The sequence below is a fragment of the Bos taurus genome, chromosome 2 (assembly GCF_002263795.3).
Source record: "Bos taurus isolate L1 Dominette 01449 registration number 42190680 breed Hereford chromosome 2, ARS-UCD2.0, whole genome shotgun sequence".
In the NCBI taxonomy this organism is placed as follows: Eukaryota; Metazoa; Chordata; class Mammalia; order Artiodactyla; family Bovidae; genus Bos; species Bos taurus.
In genome coordinates this window covers 24776915-24800881 of record NC_037329.1, presented here as the reverse complement: position 1 = coordinate 24800881, position 23967 = coordinate 24776915, and the positions used below count along the sequence as shown (strand labels likewise).

Sequence of the window (23967 nt, the reverse complement as noted above, 5' to 3'; positions counted from 1 at the left end):
TTATAGTAGTTTTAGTTGTACATTATAATTTGTTGCATAAACGAGAAACAAATATATTTGACAAAGATGGTAGCACTGAATGTATTGTGCTTAACTTTTTAATAGGGTTTCTAGCATTATATGGTACTGTACATAATTATCTTACATATTGCTAATCTACAGGAGTACGAGTGTGGGAAGGATCTTTTATTCTAGTAATGACTAAATTTTCCTTAAATCTTTTGGAAAAGATCCCGTGGAAGTTGTTTACCCAAAAGGCAAGGCTAAACACAACCAAATATTTATTTAGGATTGATATTCTCCAAAAGCTTAGTTAGTTTAGATAAATTCTTGGAACATAAAATATTTTTCCTGGCAAAAAAAAAGTCTGCTTTTTCCTAGAGACAGAAATCTTTAGTTGCTTTCTAAAGCAGATGACATGTAAGCCCAAGGCAGTGCTTAACCCATAAATTACATAAGGGTCACATTTTGGAAACTTAAGCTATTTTGTATCCCAGTGGAATAGTCTTTGGTTTTCTTACCAAAAGGCTTATGTGTTGACTCATTTCCTTTACCAATATGACAATTTCCTGCACACATTTAATGCTTTGGGCAAGATTATGATATGTTAACTAAGATGTTTTTACTAAAGCTTTTTTCATTAGGAAATTTCAAATTTCAACTATATGTATAGCCTAGCTTGTTACCATCCAAAAATAATGTGTTATTTGGGATGTTGGATGTTTTGTCTGTTCTTATCCATTATTTTGCAAGATTAGTTTCTTAAAATCTGAAAATACTGTCTTTTTAACTATTCTAGGTTGTATGTTTGCATTGCATGAACTAGAGCATTTGAGTGATATCTCATGTTTTTTTGTACTAACCGGAACATGTGGTTTTTAATTGTGAACAGTGCTTTAGCTATTCATAGAATGTATTTGCTTGACTAACTTATGGCCTTTTTTGCTAATGCTTCATGGTTGTCCTACAACCATTTAGGACGCTGCATTGGGATACAGATCCATCAGTTCTTCAGCTTCACTCAGATTCCGATTTGGGGTATTGAATAGATTTTTTACCTTCCCTCTTTTGTAATTAATTTGATTCTTTGTGAAATTGTCCTAATTTTATTTTTCTTAAATTTCTAATGTGCAGATAATACAAAGAGTGATATTTCACTGTGACACCTCATTTATCCTCTATCATTAGTGAAAGAAATATTTTATGTATCTGATTTTATAGGTACCCTAAATCTATGAATTTAAATGTCTAAATTACTTTTATTATTGCTATATTTTTTATGTAAGTTTTTATACAGTGTATTACAAACTTCCTAAACTTTTATTTTTTTAATTTTTTTTTTAAACTTTTAAAAATACATACTCTACATGCAATCTTTTCTAGGTTACTCAACATGAAAATTTATTTTCCTGTATTAAAATTTCCTGATGATATTTAAGGTTTTGAGAGGAACAGAGCTGTCGGTTTCTACACTGTGGCTCCAGATTGCTGTTGGCTTATTCATTTACTAATTTATTCTAGTCTCCGATGCAAACTGTAAATGTTTACTTCTGCCACTGTGCCTGACTCACATAGCTCTTTTCCCTTGATAGTTTGCAGCTTCTGAAGCATGTGTCCCTATACCTTTAGAAATTATGTCTAAAGTAAGAGTAAATAAGCCTTATGTGCATGCTAAATTGCTTCAGTCGTGTCCAATTCTTTGGGACTTTTTGTGCGTAGCCTGCAAGGATCCCCTATCTATGGGATTCTCTAGGCAGTACTGGAATGGGTTGCCATGCCCTCCTCCAAGGGGATCTTCCTGACCCCAGGGATTGAACCCACATCTCTTATTTCTGAGGGCTCAAACTCACATCTCTTATGTATCTTGCATTGGCAGTTGGGTTCTTTACCACTAGTGCTACCTGGGAAGCACTTAAATAAACCTTGAATTAGGCCATGTAAGAAAAGTATATGGGCTTCTTGTACATTAGCTGGAAGTCCTCTCTGTTGGCTGACCCTGAGGCTCCTCCACCCTCAACTGCTTGCTTGTTCTCAGTAAAAGTGGCTTTGGATAAGTAAGGTATTATCTCCCCAAATCTATCCCTAAATCTTATTCTGTTTGTTTGTGTATTGTGGTTTTTAATCTGTTAAACCCTATATGTACTCAGCTTAGTAACTTGTTCTTAATGTTGACTCAGGCACTTTTTTCCAGATATGATAAATATCTGAAATTATATTTCAGATATGAGTAATTTATTTTTCATATGGTTTACATCTTGAAAATTAGAATATAAAATTTATTTCAGATTTTGTTCTTAGAATGCTAAGTCACTTCAAATCTTACTAAATTTTTCTAATTAATTCTTTGACTATGCTTTTTTTTCTCTAAGATATTTCCAAGGTAGAAAACACATGAAAAATTTCTTGTGGCCCACATTTGGGACCTTAGAGAAGATTAACTCTTTAAATGTACTAATTTTATTAAACTTTTTTGTACAGGATTTTGAAAAGGATGTTTATATAAGAAAAAAATATTACCAAATATATATATATATTTCAAATATCCAGCTTTATATTCTTGTAAGACAGATTCATTATTGAGAATTTTGAGAGTTTGAAAGCATGCTATATTTGGTTTAGAATTTAGACATCTTCTATAATAGGAAAAAATTCCCCGAGATATAGAATAAAATATAGTTTTCTTTTGGTACATTTTCATTATCTACAACACTCTTCTGTTTGTCAAAAAATAGTGTATTTCACTTATTTAAGATAGGAGTGACTTGAGTAATTTCATGATATTCAGAAGATATATAGCTTTAGTTTAGATCTAAAATAATCTGCACAATAGTTTGTCCATGTGTGAATCAAGGACAGTATTGATCACACAGAGATTAGAGACTTAAAGTTTAAATATTTTATTTTATAATCTAAATTGACTGTATGCTTCTCAATTTCTGCAAAATATAAGTAGAAAAAGTTGTTTTCAACAGAAAGTTATTTCTCACTCTTAAAGCTGATGTCTTCTAATGTTGAAGGGAGACTAAATGTGGTATGAATGAGATCCATATATTTAACTCTTAACAAAAAATTCCAGAATCCTATCCCTGCTAAAAACAGTTCTCATAACCAACCATATTCAGCAGTCTACTTTGAAATTCCCATCCTCTTCCTCTGTTATTACCCACACATTTGTTCTAAGAAACTAAATTATTTGCTTTTTTAAAGTGAAAAATAAACACCTTGAATGATTCAGAAATCTATTTTGTTCTTGCTACCTTCTAATTCTTTTGTTAAAATAAAGCCAATTAATTGTTCATTTAAATTTTCTTGAATAAAACAGGGGTTTAAATTACACTGTTGGATATACGATATTTAATTCTTACTTTTCCCAAAAAACATGGTTTGATGTAGTTAAAGTGTATCATTTGTAGTGTTTGAAAGTATTTGTGTTCACTTTATTTAGACGAGGACCTATTAAACTTGGAATGGCTAAAATTACACAAGTTGACTTTCCTCCTCGTGAAATTGTCACATACACAAAGGAAACTCAGACTCCAGTTATGGCTCAACCCAAAGAAGGTGAGTATCTGCCTTTAAATATGATTGTCATTAATCCCCATGTTAAATAAGGGGATTCTTTTTTTTTTTTTTCCTTGGTTGTTTGGCATATTTTCTTAGAGGAACATTATAAAAATAATACTTTGGGTTTCTGTATTTATGTATTTGCTCTTTAGAGTTTGAAAACTTTTTCTTGTAGAATTTAATAGAAGTATAAGCTATATGTATGTTTTTAATTTTGTTGGCATAAATACAAATACTTCCATTCTCATTTTGTTGTTACTATGTGCTGCTTTAGAAGCAAAAAATAAACTTAAGAATGTTGTATTTCTGTGTCATGAACGTAATTCTTCCCAAAAAGGGAGTATATCCAATAGGAAATGAAATAACGTAAATTATGGTCTTTGGTGCATACTATATTCTGATATAGTGCCAGTTATCTGTATTAATGAACAAATCTAGACCTAATTCATAAACTTCCTATTTTATGATCTAAGGGCTCTACTATGTTGATTATATAGCAGCCTGTAATCTCTGTGAAACAGAAGGAGTATACATAGACATTATATTGAATGTGGAGTCCTTTGTGTCTTAAATCAAAAGGAGCTGACCATTTTTACAGTGGGGACTAATTTTAAATATCTCATTGAATAGCTAATGATTTAAGCATAAACTTAATATGATAGTTCTTGTTTTTCCAAGGGAAGCTAATTATGTTTGATATAAAAGTTTACTTAAGATCCCTAATACAATTCACAATTTCTTATCTGAAACCTATGGAGGTGTATATATATATAGGGATTCAGAATTTTTTACATTTCAAAGAAGTTAAGTACTATATGTAAGTACTATATGTAAACACTCCAGCAGCATCTTGGGCATAAATATTCAACAGCAAAAGATATGAATATTCAAACTGAGTGAGATAAATAATGATTATAGATACCTTTACTTCTGGTCATGTTAGAGTTTACCACCAAAAGAATTACGGATTTTAGAGTTGGTGATATTTTGGAATTGTGGGCCTATTGTAATCCTTTTAGCAGTCTGTACATAAAGAACACTTTTTTTTCTCCTCAGCCAGAAAAATTTATTATTGTTTAATTATAGAATATTAAGCATAAGCACTTTATCAAATGTTTAAGTTAATTTATCTCTAAAATTTCAATTAAATTACCACATTTCTCCATTAAGGAGAAGCAAAAGTAATATTCATTGCAGAAAACCCTGAGATACAAGTAAGCAAGAGTGGGGGGTGGGGGGAATCCTTGAAATTCCTAGCTTATTACCAATGAAAATCTTTAAATTTTCATACTTATATATACTTCAAAAGAAAATGAGCCATTATAACTCTTTATAGACTTTTTAAACTTAATAGTAGATCATCACATGTATTTTTAACAACTCTCCTTTCCTGTCCATCCCCCTAAGGATGGACATAAAATAAATATCATTAACTTTTCCTTTGATTTTCTTCTTGGTCCCAAAAGGACTTGACATTATCGTGTGTACAATTAAACTCAAAAATTTTGAGGAAATAGGAATAAGTTTTTGTCCAATAGTTTTTTTTAGAACTTGACCATGTGACTATTCATTTCTATGGATACATTTTTTTTCATTCCTGCTGCTCTATCGATTGGTAAAATAGCTTTCACATGTGCAAAATCCCTTATCTTACCAGAAAAAAAGTCCTTGATGATAGATTTGTTTGAGACATAAGCCACTTTAAAAAAAGAAAAGAGGAAAGATAAAGTGCTGAACTACCAGTATGGAGAAAGCTAATACTATAGGATTCTATAATTTCCAGAAAATATTATTTTACTAATGTGTTCAAAGTACTGAAATGTCTGTCTTTTGGGAGCTATATAATTAGATATGTTAAATGAGAAATGTTAGATCTGTTAGATAGAAAGTAAGCAAAATAGCCAAAATGAGGGTACAGTATCTCATTTAAAACATAAATTAGGCTTTTTTCCTTATAATAATAATATGAAGATTTAGTTTTATTTATGAAATGCATTTTAGATTGTTTTAGAATATAAAGCAATTCTGAAGCAATTTTAGGTAATGCCTATTGTAACACACCTATAATTATATGTATTGTTTAAAAGAAAACTTCCAGTTTTTAAAATAATTTTTTCTAATTACTGTAATATATCATAGAGAATTTAGAGAAGACAGAAAGGACAGGAAATATGCCTATGATACCACTGTGTAGTACCCATTGTTAATATTTTGTTTCCAGTCTGTTTTCTACGATACATTTTTTTCAAAAATTATATACGTATACATATACAAGCACACATATGGTTGTATATCCCACCTGAAATTTTTTGTTTATAGTTCCTTATTCTTGACATGCATATAAATTTTAAAGTGAACATGTAATAACGTCTTTGAGCTAATTTGAATGTATAGCTACTAGTATATGACTGGCAGTTTTGTAAAAAATGCTTTTTTTCCATTTTTATTTTGAAATTAATGGGAAAATTTAAAAGATTGTGATTTGTAAAGTAGGCCAATAACCCAGAAGTTCAAGATAAACTGTATTTTTTCACTTGAAAATTAGTTACATGAGTGCTAAGTCGCTTTGGTTGTGTCCAACTCTTTGCAACTCCATGGACTGTAGCCCACCAGGCTCTTCTGTCTGTGGAATTCTCCAGGCAAGCATACTAGAGTGGGTTGCCATGCCTTCCTCCAGGGGATCTTCCTGACCCAGGGATTGAACCTGTGTTTCTTATGCCTCCTGCATTGCAGGCAGGTTCTTCTATTTAGGGCAAGGCTTTTACCATCCATCGTACTTCAGCTTTTTTGCCAAATTTTCCAGAACACAATAGGGACTGTTTCTTCTTCATTGCTATAATGCCTGGTCTAGAGAATGCATGATGTGTAGTGAGTACAAACTCAGTAAATAATGCCTTTTCTTGGGAAGTAACTGCTGGGAAAGTATTATTTTCCAGTGTTAATACTACAGTAACAATATTGATGAAATTGGGTGAGAAAGTATAGTCTCGGTTCTTGATTTTAATATGACTATATCATGTTGTAATCATTATTTGCTCTTAGATCCATAAATGAAACATACATCCTCCCTTATAGCCTTCTCTAATTCCATGATGACCTAGATACAAACATATGCTGTTACTCTGTGTTCTGTGTATCCCTGTGAATGCTGTGAGCAAATTGGACCTATTAGCATCTCTCACATATATTATCTTAGCTACTTGTTTGTTACAGTTCTTCAAACCTCATGTTTAAATTGGTGACTGAAAATTGTAACAGCAGAGTGCTTACTACATATCAGGTATAGTGTAAGGCACTTTACGTTATCTCTAATCCTCTTATCAAAACCTTGAGAGTTAAATACCAATTCTGTTTACATATGAGGAAGCTGAAGCTGAAAGAGAGCTTATGAAGGGTAAGATTCTAAACCAAGTTTGGCTGATTCCAACGTATGCTTTCCTTCTTACGCTGTCACTGAAGCAGCAGTTTCATTCTTTTATGATAGTTACCTGTGGTAAGAAATTCAATTCATATTAATTACAGTCTAGTACAAATGTAGATACAGATGTGTACAGATATCCTTCGAATTTCAAAAGTTCACTTATGCCACTTAGGGAGTGTGACAAACCCAAGCTCCTTCCCTGGAAACTACACTCAGCATCTCAGCAGAAAGCTGCCGTAGCTTTAAACTGTCTCTGAGCATCTGCAGTATTTACTCTGTGCACATGGTAACAAGATGTGTCCTAAAGTAATCGCTTCTTCAGTTTACACCATTTCAGCTTAAGAAAGTTTTCAAGGACTGCTCTACTTTTGGATAGCGGGGGCAGGGCGGGGGTGGGGGGGGCGGGGAGGGCGGAGTCTTGTAACTGATACAAAAGTTTTTTGAAATAATACCTTCTCTGCTCTTACTGTATTTCATTTTTTTCATTGTTGGCCATGACTAAATTGTTGGCTTTGACCTGTAGTTTGAAGAACATTTTATTAAAAAATAGCATGGCTTATTTATTCATAAATTTGCACTTATTTATTGGTAAATTTCCATCAGATAATATCTTATAGTGATTGGCTCAGAGTAATGAATAAACAGCTTTGATCTTTCATGTTGTTAAATAGAATTTTTCTTATCTTCACTAATAGAGGGTGAAAGTGGCAAGATACATAAACTGAGCCCATTTTCTAATGGGTACACCTATGTACCACTCTCTTTAAAATTTTCCTCTGTAGACTAGACTCAGATATTAGTTTTATAAAGATCCATGTTTATTCATTTGCAACCTAACAAGAATTCAGTGATTCTACTAGTGTATTGAGTGTATGCTGTCTACTTGATTATTTTTTTAGTTTAAGGTTGAGGTATGTAGGCCTCCTGTAGCTCAGATGAAAAAGAATCTGCCTGCCAAGCAGGAGACCCAGATTTGGTCCCTGGGTTGGGAAGATTCTCTGGAAAAGAAAATGGCAACCCACTCTGGTATTCTTGCCTGGAGAATCCCATAGGCAGAAGAGCCAGGCAGGCTACTGTCGGTGGGGTCGCAAAGGGTTGGACGTCATTAAGCGACTAACACTGCACGACTACTGAGGCATATAAGTGAAGGAGACTGAGAGACATACTGTAAGACCATGGGGCTGTCCTTAGCCTTTAAAACTGTTTATAAAAATGAGATTTCCTGTCTGTATCATTACCATTATTTTCATGTCCAGGGCTCTTACATTGTTTCATTTCCCAATTTATGGGAGTTTAAGAAAGAGGGGTAAAAAACCCCTACACTTAAAGTTTTATAATGAGGACACTTTGTGCTTAACTCTACCTCTGCTTTTCCATTGGTTTAATACAGAGCTTCTCAAACTTAGCCTCCTTGTCTCACATTTAAGAATATGTAATAAATTCCCAAACTCACCATGATAAAAAATTGCGAAATTTACAGTTTGAGTGTAAAAGACAGTAAATTGAACTTGGGTAGGCAGTGTAATTAGTACAGAAGTAATGTTAGTTATCAAATTGAAGATAAAAATTGGTCTTAGACTTAGCTCTCTTTTTCATTTTTTAGAAAATGGCTGAATCTGTTCTTTTGAAAAGCACATGTTCTTGCTTTCAAGTTTACTCTGTAAGTTGATAGTACCATTTCTGAACTGAGGTGCTTTGCTGTCTTAAAGCACCTACTGTGAATGAAATTGACTAGGAACATGTGACCTTAGTCAATTTCGCTCCCGGCAGGTAAAAAAAACTCATGGCAGGAGTGTAATACCCACAGATACAGGCCTGGAAAAGTTACTTTCTTCTCTTATCTTTTAGAAGTTTTTAACTCTCTTGAAAATGGCATTGTCTTTTTTTATTCACCAGAAATCATCAGCATGGATTTTTCGTTGTTGTTGCAATTTTTAGACACAGATTTTTAAAGAGGAAATTCCACAGTTTAATCAGCTTGTTTACACCTGAGGAAACTTGAGACCCAAGAATGTTCATTGATGACCCTATGGTCACAATATAAAAGAATATCTGGCTACAGTCAGAACCTTGATTTCCATTGGAGTGCTGTGTTTCTCATATCATTCTACTTTCTTATCTGTGTGGAGTTTTGTAATGGTTTTTGGTATTGATTTAGTAATCATATTTTTCCTCAGGTACATGTTGATTAGAATATATAATGTGTAGAAAAATGTTATATGTAAATAGCTCTTAATTTTTTATTACATGATCTTAACATCTGGAATCCACACTTCCCAAGTAGACTAAATTGTTAAGGCCTTCTGGTTAATATTATTCTTGTCTAAAATGGATTTTAAAAAAACTTTTTGGAATAAATAACATATGTAATAAGTTAGTTTTAACTCTCAAAGAATCTGTGAGAATATAAAAATAATTGAAAATTGAATCATTTGTTCTTAACCATGATTGAAAGACTTTAATCAGCATATTTAAAATTGTGGCCTCAGAAAAATGTAATATTTATGAGATCACAGATAACAGGATCTGTGTTAATGATGCCAGTACTGCCTAAATAAAAATTTGAATTTTACATAAAATGAGACAATATAGAGAGAAAATTCTGTGTTAAAATAAATGGTATAATTAAAGTATTACCCTCTTTTTATTTATCTCCCAAATTAGCATTAGACCTATATTCAAAATATTTCCTGATTAAAATTTTCCCTTGTTAAATATCTAAATTGTGAAGAAACAAGTGACCTTGCGTTTGATTCTAGGTGTTTAAAAAAATAAAAGGAATGAATTCCACTGATACATTCCTAAAATTTTGTCCTAATATTTTCTTAATATTGATTTTTAAAGAGTAAAGAATATGAAATTTTGGACAAATGGATCAAAATGAAGTGATTCAAAAGGATATTGAACCAGAAAAAGGTTTATTTTGAAAATATTAAAGGAAAATCATTTGTATCTAACATGTAATTTTAAACTTATGATTAAAGTATTTCCCTCTAATAGTCTCATTTTGTTTGTGAAGTTACTTACAAGTAGAATTTTTATAAATTAAATTATGACTTTATGTGCAACATATTTTTCCTGATTTTTGGAATTCATTGGCAGTTTCCTTTGTAGTGAGTAATTATGCTACTTTGTAAATTAGGAATTCTTCATTAGGATATTAAACTATCTTAAAATAGAATACATCAGTTTGATGAAACTAGTTAATAAACTTATAGACAACTGTTTCCTAAATAGCATTAATGCACAAATGATATAGATTTTGACCTCATGCTAAGAGTTAATTGTGATAAGTGATAGGTTAGAGTATCAGTTTTTAGTGAGTATTTTCTAGGATCTTGCATATTCCTTGTTACGTGTTACAATATTTTTAAATAATTCAAAGTGTGCTTTGTGGCTTATTCTTAGATATCTCTTTAACGCAGTGTGACATACAGATGAGAAAACTTGTTCTGAAGACTCCTTCCTTCAGCTTAACAAAAGCCACCCATTTCACAGATGATTTAACTTTGATTAACCTACTCCATTGTAACAGATTATTCCAACAACTGGAATTTCATTCTTTCATGTTATTTCTAGGTGCAGCTTAATTTATAGACCGCTTTTCTTTCCATCTCACCAAAATACATCACAATTTTGATGTTAACTCAGTAAAAATTCAATGGTTCATTAAACCTAATCTTAGCATTCATTGACAAGAGGTTTGTCATTTTAAAAGTAACTGCTACTTTTATGCATTCTTTATTGCTCAGTTTATAATCTTAGATTCCCTGTCAGAGAAAGCATGGAGTTAACTACTTAGCATACTGCAATGAATATTCATCAATAAATTGATGTGACATGGCAGTCACATTTTTCAGTCTTCCTGCTCTGTTGTAGTGTTTTTCAGTTTTAAATATATTATGGCTTATCATATAATAGGGACTAGCTTAGAGAATCTTTAGAATTGTAATATTATGTTTTTGGTCATGTTAATAACTTTTTTGGTAGCTAGTTGTATTCATTTTTAATAAGAGTATTTGTTTCAGAGGAACAGTCTTTAATGGTACTCTCTAATGGTCAGATTGTTTTTCCTTTCCATATTAGGCATTTTTTGGCCAAATATTTGGTATGTGTAGATAATCAGCCTAATAATAAAAATATTTTAAAAGCAGATCATTTTTGTAATGTTCTTGGAATTTTTCTTAGTGTTAGCCATTTAATGAAGCTTGATTCTTAAGTATCTGAGTTTTTGAATCAGTTTTTAATAGAAAAAGTTAGTACATTCATTCTAAAATAAAATCCTGAAAACAAGTATTTAAATATTGTAGTCATCATTCAGCTACAACTAAACTATATGGGCAAATAAGCATGACAAATGCCATGAAGTAGGCAGAGTTAGATCACTGTCTACCATACTTAATCTACATTTTAAATTTTAAAAGGAAAAGAGTGTCTGTAAGCATGATCTTTTCTGTTAAATGTGTAGATTATGAGGTCACTTAGCACTAAAGTACTGACCATATGCATTATGACAGGAATTTGACACCTGTCATTGGAAATGGTACTTAGAAGCCGTATAATGCAACAAAGTTGAGGGAGGAAGATATGATGTGGATAGGAGGCTGTAATTTATAATTCACAACGCTTCAGGATGACCTGTCCAGGGTGACTCAGATTCCCTGTCTTTGGTTTTAGGATTTACATACAGTGAACTTACTAGTCAACAAAATTGATAACTGATAGTATTAGAAGAAAATGGAAAAATACATATTTTCAGACTTAGTTTTTAATTGAAGTAAATATCTTGTTATTCTAAAAGTCAGCTTAAGTGTAATTAAATTATTTTCATTACGTTATACTGATAGGTGACTTGATGGTAGAATTTCATCATAATGTTTGAGCAGTACAGTATAGAATTGTTACCAGATACACTGTTCTCAGATTAATAATCCATTGTATATGAGAATTCATCTAAAAGGGAGTACTGTCTTTCTGTTTCTCTGTGTGATTATTTTGCCCCCAAAAAAGCTTTCATTTTTTTAAGTAGCACAAAAGCTGTAATTGGCATGCTTTGTAAGGAAGTGTCAATGTGCAAGAGAGTGGCGATCACTAAGAATTCTTTTGCGTGTTCTTTCCCCTTTGCACCACCGCCTCCTCAGCGGGGTCACTGAGATCACTAGCTTTTCTTGAAATGGCCATTTTCACTGGCAGGTGCATTATACCCTGTATTTTCAGATTGTTTTTCCATTCTGAATGTTTGGCAGGTTGATTGCTCTGGCTGCATTGACGGAGAAAGGGCTGACAAATGCGGTTGGGCTGGCTGAAAAGACAGTGATTACTGTTTTCCTTTGTGGCTGATTGAGGCCCTTGAAAGGAAAAATTTTAACCTTCACCATTTGGTTCAAAAGTATGAGCATATATTGAAATCATTCGTGCCATTTATCCTAGTTCTGTAAACTTGTCAGAACGTAAAAATCGCTCAATTTCAAGTAATGTAGGATTGGCATACGTCATTATCATTTTGATTAAGTTGGAGGTTGTATCATTGTGTGCATTATACAGTGTCATTTAAAGCTTTCTTTCCTAAAGGTACAGTTATATTTTTATTGCTTATACTATAGAGTTAGAAAGATTTTCATAGCTTTCCAAACCTAACACTATGTGTGTGGTTTGGCAGCTGGTGTGGCCTACAAGCTGCATTTTGTTTGCAGGGTAAAGGCTTATCTGTAGGCCTCCTGGAGTGTGGGTAATTGCACAGGCTCGCCATTGGGGAGAGACAGGATTGGAAGCAGTCAAGCGGAAGAATGTTATGCCATCCCATTGCCACCTTGTAGCAGAAAGACACAATCCCAGCAGTGCCATCTGGTTGTTGCTATCTAGTCAGCTGGCCTGGCTGCTGGGACCATGACTTGGCAGCTGGTTCCCATACTTGACCATTCTTTTGTGTATGTCGTATGTTAGTGTGTTTTAGATAATTTTGAACATGGGTCGGGGAAATGACTATAACAAGTAAAGTCCCCTTATTGAATAGGCTCTCATTACTTGAGATGGACTCTGCTACAGATGCCTGCTGCCATTCCCTCATAGACAAATGACGCATCTGTTTAGGCAATAAAAATAAGCATTTTCTTCATAAAAATCCATCTCCGTATGTAGCGAAAGAGAAGGTAGGCAGAGTTGTATGTTCTGTAACATTTTAAAATAAGTAAAGTTATTTTCCTGGTTTGGTTGTGTAAGAGGAGAGTTAGTCATTTTTACAAGTCTTATAAACATTGTCTATTGTCTCAATGTGTATTTTTATTCAAGTTAAGAAAACATTATTTTAAGTGCTTATTGCCACATCATATAACAGTAGATAATGAGACTTGCATTTAAAATGACAGAATAGAAAATGTGGTCTCGTAGCTATTATCTTTAAAATCTGCCTCTCAAATAGCAACCTGAGAGTTAATGTAAGCCGTCTTTATGCCATATGAAGATCCATTAGACACTGATGGTTTCAGATCACAAGTAAGCAGCCAACTCTGTAGGCTATTTTAGACATTTGATTTTTTTCATTTTACAGCATTAATATGTCAGCATGCTACATAAAACTATGTAGGAGTTGCATGTTGTTCTGTCTGGAATGATAAATGCTTGCAAGCTTTTAGAGATTTACATGAGGAACTCATCCTAGTTGCTTATATATCTTATTTCAGTTTATGTAGCTACAGAATTTGATATGGCTGTTGCTGACTTACCATGTTAGGTATGGATAAAGAAGGTCCACTTAATTCTTTTTTAAAAACTGTATTGATAAAATTTTCATTATTTCTCCTCATTCTATCTTATGAGTGGTTCACTTGTGCTTCTACCTAAAAAGTTGTGATACTTTCTGAAATAATTACCTCAAGAGCTTTCAGTTATTGTCATAAAAATAATTTTTGTGTTACTGCTTTGTTTTTATTCAGATGAAGAAGAAGAAGATGACGTGGTGACTCCTAAGCCACCTATTGAACCTGAGGAAGAGAAAACTTTAAAGAAAGATGAAGAAAGTGATAGTAAAGGTACCTTAAAGAATTTAACTTAAAAGAATTTAAACAATTTTATTGATTCCTGTTAAGATTGTTTTTTTATTATTTATGCACTAAAGTAGAATAAAATGCTCTAAATCAAAGAGGTGAATCTGCTTAAAAAATGAGTCGCTTTCATTGATCCAAATTGTGATAGTGAAGTGACATGATTTGAGTGGCATATATCAGACTTTAGAAAAACATTTGTTTTACAGCTCCTCCTCATGAGCTGACTGAAGAAGAAAAGCAGCAAATCTTGCACTCTGAGGAATTTTTAAGTTTCTTTGACCATTCCACAAGAATTGTAGAAAGAGCTCTTTCAGAGCAGATTAACATCTTCTTTGACTACAGTGGAAGAGATTTGGAAGACAAAGAAGGGTAAGTATAGTTGCTAAAATTATGGTGTCCGCAATGTTTAATTACTTTAAGAGTGGGAAGTTATAACACAGTTGTTGGTTTTTTGTTTTTGTTTTTTTTCTGTAGAGAGATTCAAGCAGGTGCTAAACTGTCATTAAATCGACAGTTTTTTGACGAACGTTGGTCAAAGCATCGAGTCGTTAGTTGTTTGGATTGGTCATCTCAGGTAAATTACAATAACAAAATTGGTTTCTGTTTACCCATTTTTGAATTACAATAAGCAGGTAGTTGTATTTTAATTATGGAAACTTTGTATAATTAAATCAATGTATATTATAACAATGGATGATGGCTCTAATGTTATGGTTGCCTTATGTACTTAGGAAGAAAGGATTGGGAACACTATTTAAAACTCAAGGTTTTATTTATGCCACAACTTAGTTTTACTTATTTTAATTGCTTACCTATTTTAATTCTATCCTTTGGATAGAATTGCAACACATTTTAATAAAATATTTTAACATTAAAACCTTTAAAATAACCTTACTAATTCAAAGTTTTACTGATGTTGCAAAGAGCATAACTCTAGAGATGTATTTCTTGATGAAGTGTTAGGAATTTGCATTTTCAGAATAATTTAATTAAAAAAGTTGAGTAACTAGGAATGTAAAACAGTTATTATGCATAGCATTTTTTCCCCACTTGATTCTTGCGAGCAGTATCCAGAATTACTGGTGGCTTCCTATAACAACAATGAAGATGCTCCTCATGAGCCTGACGGTGTGGCCCTTGTATGGAATATGAAATACAAAAAAACTACTCCAGAGTATGTGTTTCACTGCCAGGTAAGATAGTCTTTTAGCAGTCTTCTCCCAGTGTAAGAATTCACTAATGAATTTAGACAGTGCCTTTTTTCTTTTCTTGTCAACATAATGATTTCATTGGATTGGCATTTACTAAACCACCCCATATTTGCAAACAGATGTTAACAAAAAACTGAAGACTTCTCTATTCAACATGATCTGTGTTTTCTAGCTTTTCTGATGTCTCTTATGTTTAATCACACCTAAAGTCCTTTGCTGTTGTGATTTTCTGTTATTGTGATTGATTGTATAAAAGGAATCTTTTATAAAATGTCTTTTCTGCAGGGAGTTTCTCAGGAACTTACTTGCTGAATATACAATTAGATGGTTGGCCCACTGAATTACTTATACATGGCCTGAGGAGTTGGAACTAGATAGTTTTAAGTAGAAACATATGTTTGAAGTAGGAAACAGATGCAGATTTTTAAAGTGGATTTAGTGGGAGGTTAGAATTTGCAAGCCTTTCTGGTTGCATAAGTTATAATCTTTTAATAATATAATAATTTTGCAAAACACTTAACTGAATCAAAACTAGTATTATACTCTGTTAACAGTCAGATTTCTGTCAAAGGCTAAAGTAGAGCCACTTATCTTTTGATTTAATGCTGTATTCAAATAGTTTTTGCTTTGTTGGATAAATTGCTTAAATATTTCTGTAAACAGTCATTACATTCGACTTTTAAGCAAAACTATTCTAGAGATGTATCTTTATGTTCTTAAACAAAATGACATTTTTAAGTGTGTGTATTTACTGGTGGTTTTAATCTCTGATAGCTTACAATAAAAGGGAAAATGTTTTTGATTATGGATTTATTCTTATAACTTGTCACATTTCTTTCGTTTGACCCTTGAATATAAAAATCTTACTTATTTACAGTCAGCCGTTATGTCTGCGACATTTGCAAAATTTCATCCAAATCTGGTTGTGGGTGGTACATATTCAGGCCAAATTGTGCTGTGGGATAACCGTAGCAATAAAAGAACTCCAGTGCAAAGAACTCCACTGTCAGCTGCAGCACACACAGTAAGTAAAGAGGTTATTTCCATTAGATTTCCTTCATCATTAAATACTTAGTTGTGTCTGTCAAAATAGTCTCAAAATATGTTTCCTTTGATGTATGAATTCCTCATCATTTAGCAACTAAGAATGAGGACTTTTTTTTTATTTTTGGAAATCTATTTTATTAGAAACTTATCTCTCTTCTAAGATAATCTATTGTTAATCCACAGAATAAGATCAAACTTCACATTAAAAATGCCCTTATGATGTGAGACTGTTTTGGATATGAAACAGAATACCTGTGATGATACAGTAAAAATTATTTCATCTTTTTGGTGAAAATAATTCCAGAAAACTTTCTTTAATATTTCTTTCTTTAGCATCCTGTATATTGTGTAAATGTTGTTGGAACACAGAATGCTCACAATCTGATTAGTATCTCTACTGATGGAAAAATTTGTTCGTGGAGTCTGGACATGCTTTCCCATCCACAGGTAGGTTAAACTAGGAAAACTCTGAAGTTTTGAGGCAAATATTGGTATTTTTTTAAGTCTATATAAACCCGTATATTTTTCATAAATGTTTTATAATAGTATTATAGTAACAGTTTATAAATCTAAGCATGTATTAAATATAATCTGTGATATATATACTTCATTTTCAAACCTGCTTTTAATCAATTAAATTTATGTAAGCAGTATAGTAAAAGAAGGTTTACAAACTAAGACTAGAAAATGTTCTTAAAAATTTTTAAATTGTAAGTTTACAAAATAATCTCAATTTTTTCTGTGTAGGATAGCATGGAATTGGTTCATAAACAGTCAAAGGCAGTCGCTGTGACATCTATGTCCTTCCCTGTTGGAGATGTCAACAACTTCGTTGTTGGAAGTGAGGAAGGTTCTGTGTACACAGCATGTCGCCATGGCAGGTAAATCTAAACTGGAATTTGCAATTATTTAAAACTCTCCCTTGAATAATCTCATGAAAACAATTTGCCTCTTAATTCAAGTAGGAATCTCTCCTAGAGCCACTTATTTGTGACAAGTTATTTAAGTTCAGGTATGTAAAGTTAAATACTTTTTAAAAATAAAAGGTCATTTTAGATCATAATGTGTTCTAGTAATAGATTTTGAGGGGTGTGGTGTGTTGTGATTTTCGTATATGTGGACGTGCTCACAAAAGTTAGTGGTAGGAAGTAACATTCTGCAGTTACAAATACAAAAATTCATATACTACATACTGACCTTTAAAGTTGTAAATAAGATTTTCAACTGTTTTTCTGTTTCGATTTATTTGGACATTGAGCCTTCTTGGCTCAAAGTTCACTTCTCCTGATAATTGTACAGTAATGTCACGTACACATTTTAAATTGACTAGTATTTCTCCTGCTGTTCAATCTGTTTTGAAATTGTCTAGCTGTACCTTATCAATTGCTTCCTCTAAAAAAAAAAATTGAGTGTTCAGATTTCATTGCAAATACAGATCACCTTCACTTGAAAGCTTTTGTTTTAAAAGTAACCTAGGTTCTCTCTCTTACATGTAGCATCCCTTTGTCTCTATTCCACCACCTCAGAACCTTGGATATTGGACTTTTGAGTTCTGTCATCAATAGCATCATGATTATGGTTCCAAAATGTACTTACTACTGCTTTAGTGGTGTTATCAAATATGGATAGAGTAACACTCAACATAATTATTTTGATGTGTTATGAGCACAGAGTTAAGTTTATTGAAATTGTGTCAAAGTAGAATAATAGATAAATCTATGATAACATATATTTGTAAGTGGTCTACTTACAAGAGATTTCCCTGTTTTCTCTCTTATGAAACAGCAAGGCTGGAATCAGTGAGATGTTCGAGGGACATCAAGGACCAATTACTGGCATTCATTGTCATTCAGCTGTTGGAGCAGTGGACTTCTCACATCTTTTTGTCACTTCATCATTTGACTGGACAGTAAAACTTTGGACAACTAAGGTATCTAAAAACAGATGTCTGTGTCAGGTGCTCAGGTTTCTGACACAAGGTGGTGCTCTAATACTACATGGAAAAGACGAAAAGCCTCCTAATAGCTTGGAATGATGTACTGATAAAGCTAGTCACAGAACATGAGTGTAAACTAGATGTTGAAGTTTTTAAAAAATATGCTTACAGGTATGATAACTCCACTCATAACCAAGACCGGTTGTCCCACCACTTCTGGCATTTCAAGCATAGAAATTGTTATTCTGAACTGAGCTGGGAGAAAAGCCTCTGAAGATCTCACATGACTCTCATATAGCTCCCCTATAGCCTGGCACAAAAGCTGTGCATTTGCTCTTTGAAGAGCTTTTAGAAGATGTTCAGAACTGCAGTGATTCACAGAACTGATGGAAACTGGAGAAAAGATAGATAAAAACTGTTATACAACAAGACTGTGTCATAAACTTGAGTCATTAGGAAAGTATTGTGTAAATACTTGTAAATTATTATAGTATAAGTAAATTTATTTATATTTCATATTTAAATTATTTTATATTAAATAAGTAAATTTATTATAAATACTTATACATAAGTAAATCCTTATACTTATGGATGCATATTTATTTTTGTTGACCACAATACATAATACAAGTTGTTTGTGTTTAAATAACCCTTGGAAAACCTTTTATGTTATGAAGTGCTTCCTGATCCTCCAGCAATTCCAGAAACATGTGACTTGCCCTGAATTATTAAAAGTCTCAAGGCAAATCCAAAGTGCCTTTACTTTGCTGTCTATCTTTTCTGTAGTATTACATTGTTGCTGACAAAGTCCCTTTCTTAGAATATCATATTCTGTTTAAATTAAGTTAAATTTTAAGCTGTGTTTTTTCATGTTTTCATCTGCCTTAACTTTCATTCTTCAATTTCTTTGAGAAAACCTGGTGCTTTTAAGAGATTTTCTTCACTATTACAGTGGAATCATTTATTTATCAAGTGTTGATCTTGTAAATCAGGGATGAACTCACTATTCACTCTTGTCGATGCTTTCTTTCAGTGTAGTAGGAAGTGAGGTAGCAAATTGTCTCTTAAAATTCAACATTTTCATGTTTGGGATTGCTTTCCTGGTAAAGAATCTGCCTGCAATGTAGGAGACCTTGGTTTGATTCCTGGGTGGGAAAGTTCCCCTGGAGAAAGGGATGGGCTCCCCACCTCCAGTTTTCTTGGACTTCTGTGGTGGCTCAGATGGTAAAGAATCTGCCTGCAATGCGGGAGACCTGGGTTCTATCCCTAGTTTGGGAAGATCCCCTGGAGGAGGGCATGGCAACACTCCAGTATTCTTGCCTGAAGAATCCCTCTAGACAGAGGAGCCTGACAGGCTACAGTCCATGGGGTCGCAAGGAGTCGGACATGACTGAGCAACTAAGCACGTTTGGGATTAATTCAGTTCAGTTCAGTCGCTCAGTCGTGTCTGACTCTTTGTGACCCCATGAATTGCAGCATGCCAGGCCTCCCTGTCCATCACCAACTCCTGGAGTTTACGCAGACTCACGTCCATCGAGTCTGTGATGCCATCCAGCCATCTCATCCTCTGTTGTCCCCCTCTCCTCCTGCCCCCAATCCCTCCCAGCATCAGAGTCTTTTCCAATGAGTCAACTCTTTGCATGAGGTGGCCAAAATATTGGAGTTTCAGCTTCAGCATCAGTCCTTCCAAAGAACACTCAGGACTGATCTCCTTTAGAATGGACTGGTTGGATCTTGCAATCCAAAGAGTTCTCAAGAGTCTTCTCCAACACCACAGTTCAAAAGCATCAATTCTTTGGCACTCAGCTTTCTTCACAGTCCAACTCTCACATCCATACATGACCACTGGAAAAACCATAGCCTTGTCTAGACGGATCTTTGTTGGCAAAGTAATGTCTCTGGGATTAATTAGCAGGCATTAAAAACAGCATTTAAGTCTAATGAAGGAAAATGGATTAAAAACTGTTTAACACAGTGTCTATCTAGCATGATAGAGACTTCACAGTGTTCATTCAGTTCCTCCTCTTCTCCTCCATGGAGATCAGGCAGAGTGTTAATACATTTTGTTTATCATCTGTTTTCCTTCCTGGATTGCTCTTGAATTTTTGCTTTTGAATGAGATTTATACAGTGGAGAAAGGTAGAGGTAGAAGATTCTCATGTCTGTAAGCAAAGAAATGCATAATCCAGCTAGCAAAACCAAAGCAAGATGCAAAATTGGAGAGATGAAGCCAATTGTTTCTCTCTAGCTGTAGGTGGCCAGCTAAGTGGCTAGATTTCTGGATATCTGGATACCTTACATCTTAGATTGTTGGTCAGTACCCTTTTTCAGTATTTGAAAAGAATCTTTTATCTATTTGTAGATTTGTTATTTTTAATATCTCAGGGCTTCAGTTTGCCATCCTTTTATCTTTAAATCTGAGGTTTCCATTCTTAAATATACCACTAAATAGGACTAGAAAATGAAGACTTCATCTTGCCTAAATAAGAACAGTACCTACATCTGTGATAGTGGACTGACTGGTGCTTGCTTTTTTGTACTACACAGCTGGTTGCATGGTGGTTGATATTTTTTGTTTTTGTATTTTCCTGTATTTCAACATAAAACTGCCTACTGAATAAGAATGACAGCCAGCCATATCTCTTTCTTTGCTAATTGAGCTAGGCATTGCTTCCTTCTTATGCTTCATATAGAAGACTCATTTATTCATTCAACTGTAATACATGGCTCCCTTCCCCCCACCACCCTATTCTTTGGTCACTCCAATGTTAGTGAAGATTTTATAGAAGATAAATCACATACCCTCAATACTGCTGACTGCTACTGCTAAGTCACTTCAGTCATGTCCAACTCTGTGTGACCCCAGAGACGGCAGCCCACCAGGCTCCCCCATCCCTGGGATTCTCCAGGAAAGAACACTGGAGTGGGTTGCCATTTCCTTCTCCAGTGCATGAAAGTGAAAAGTGAAAGTGAAGTCGCTCAGTTGTGTCCGACTCCTAGTGACCCCATGGACTGCAGCCCACCAGGCTCCTCTGTCCATGGGATTTGCCAGGTAAGAGTACTGGAGTGAGGTGCCATTGCCTTCTCCCACCCTCAACACTGTATCAGAAGAATTACCTTTTTAATCTGACTTTTCATCACACAAATAGTTCTAGTCTATGAAGGAAGAAAGAGCAACAATCTGCTAAGTATTTTTTTGTTTGGCCATATTATGACTCCCAAAGTCATTATTGCTTTGATCTTGGATTTATACTTCATGGTTAATTGTGTTACTGGTCTTCATTTCTTCTCTAAAAACTTGGTAGAGCCTGTCTGCTCTCCAATACAATGATAATGAATAATAGGCAAAATTTTAAGATAATCTCTTCTTAAAAACATTGTTCCAGCTTAAAAAGCTTTAAGCTTTTTAAACCGGTATCTTCAAATTCATAAATTTAACAGACTTTAAATGTTTTTTTCTTTGCCTCTACTTTTTAAGTGTTTTCTGACTCTAGGAATTGGGTCCCCATAAACTGGAGGAATGAATCATTAAATATTGCTGTATCTTTGTATCCTTTAAGAGGTGACTCTGCCCCAGTAGCAAAACAAGATTCTTTCTTTTTCTCCCTTTCTATAAATCCTCTATCACTTGAAATCTCAATTGGTATTGCCTCAAATTTCATTTAAGTAATCTATCTTCTGTCATCTTCTAGTTTTTGCAGAGTCAGGGATTTTAATGCAGTGACAGGGTTCTGGATCATCAAATTGTTTTCTTTACTTTTTTGAACTCAGTTATTTTTAATAAAGAAGATAAAGATAGATAGTTCTCCACATTTTGGTGAAGTTTAAACCAACCAAGATATTGCTTCTAAATTAAGGACACTGTTAACTTTTTAAAATACCAAATTTGAAGATTCACAACAGAAGTACTTTGGCAGTCCTGAAGAATGGTAGGAGGAATAGAATGGTTATCTTGAAGATAACTTGAGGATTCCATGAGTACTTGATTAGGGGTAGACCTAATAAATGAGCTTAATATTCCAACCACATTTAACTGTACTTACTACATACTCTTAAAATATAAGAATTATTTATTTGGAGGACAAAATATTAATATATGCACAATATATTCTAATCTCAGAACTGATGCCTTTCAGGAGCATATTTACCATAAAGTGACAAAGTTAACATCATTAATGTATTTCTCAGAATAGGTAGTTCTTGAACTTTTATAGTCCATATACACCTTAAAATTATTTCACAGTTTCTGATGTCTTAAATTCCCTCCTTATTTGAAAAGCTTAAACCTATTTAACTCTTGGAAAATATCTGCTTTAAAACAGGGTTAAAGAGATTTTACTAATGCTTCTAATAGCAACTATGCACCTATTAGACAAATTAAAATGAAGAAATGCTCTGAAGTTGGGATGTTTCTTGGAAAATGCTGCCTGACCATCAGGACCCAGTCCTCCAGGGCAACATTTACTGTAATAACTTGTTGTTGGCCAGTGTCCAGCCTGTTCTTTGCATATTCAGAAACTCAGTTTTATCAGTCTACTAGAGTTGATTAGCTAGGGAGTGCTAATTAGAACTCACAGGTGTCTACGACACTGATACGTGGGAGAAGGTCAATTTATTAATTTACACTGAGAAACAACTGCCAGAAGGCCCAGATACTCATACTTGCCTGACCAGTTCATTGTTTCCCTGTATTGGACAACCCACATGGGAAGCCAAATTATAATCAGAAGGTTGCTTGGTAAGCAAGGAATTGGAGCAAAAGACGTTTTCTAATTTGAATGTTTAATGGCATCAAGCAAAGATAGCCTGATTCGTTCATCTTCACATAGAGATAACCCTGCCATAGATGGTAATCCTCAGAATCCGTTGACAGAGACACTGTCTCCAGGACAGTGCTTGAATTAGGCGTTTCTTCAGTTTTCTTATAAGATTGCTTCTTTATATTTCCATTTCTTTTTAGGATACATACATTCCTTCTCAAAAAGTTAGTATCTTCTTTCAGGTTATATAGAAAGGTATTTCTGCCCTTGGAATTGTTTCTTTTTCATGAGAATCTGTTTATTTCTATCTTGATTCAAGTGAGGACGTACTTATTTCCCATTTCTCTGGAGAGTACCTTACCGTTATGTTCATGGATTTACTATAGGGACTCTTTGGTTATTAATCTAGAACTCCCCAGATGCCCCCAGAAAAATATAGAATTACTGTATACATTTCCTAGGGCTGCCATATCAGATTGTCACAAACTGGGTAACTTAAAACAACAGAAATTTATTCTCTCACAGGAGGCTAGAAGTCTGAAATCAAGGTGTTGGCAAGGTTGGTTACTTTTGGAGGCTCTGAGGGAGAATCTATCCCTCTTCCCCTGTCTCTTTTCTAGTTTTCAGGGTTGCTAACAATCTTGTGCCTTTTGGCTTCCAGGTGCATCACTCCAGTTTCTGCCTCTGTTGTCACATGGCACTCTCCCTACATGTCTGTCCAGATTTTTCTCTTCTTTTAAGACAACAGTCATGCTAGATTCAGGGCCTACTCTAAGCAGTATAACCCCAGTTAAGTCTGCAAAAGACCCTTTTTCCAATAATGTCACATTTACAAGTTCCAAACAGACTTGAATTTGGCAGGGAGTTGTGGGGCTGGGGTGGGCAGGACACTATTTAACCCAATACATAACTGTAAAGAACTAAAAAATATATATATATGGTTTGTCTCTTGACCATTCAGTGTTTATTTTCACCATGTACTACA

At 33.8% G+C, this 23967-nt stretch overlaps 1 protein-coding gene across 7 annotated transcripts in view; it reads left to right on the top strand.

Annotated features, from left to right (window-relative positions):
- DYNC1I2 (dynein cytoplasmic 1 intermediate chain 2) overlaps nt 1-23967 on the top strand; it is a 53915-nt gene that overhangs the window by 18660 nt on the left and 11288 nt on the right. For 4 of the 7 annotated variants that reach the window (XM_024975135.2, XM_024975171.2, XM_024975134.2 and 1 more), the window contains exons 5-14: nt 979-1038; nt 3446-3561; nt 13918-14013; nt 14235-14397; nt 14503-14602; nt 15096-15221; nt 16117-16263; nt 16620-16733; nt 17034-17167; nt 18072-18216. In XM_024975135.2, coding sequence (XP_024830903.1) covers nt 979-1038; nt 3446-3561; nt 13918-14013; nt 14235-14397; nt 14503-14602; nt 15096-15221; nt 16117-16263; nt 16620-16733; nt 17034-17167; nt 18072-18216 — 1201 coding nt within the window. 7 annotated transcript variants of the gene reach the window in all.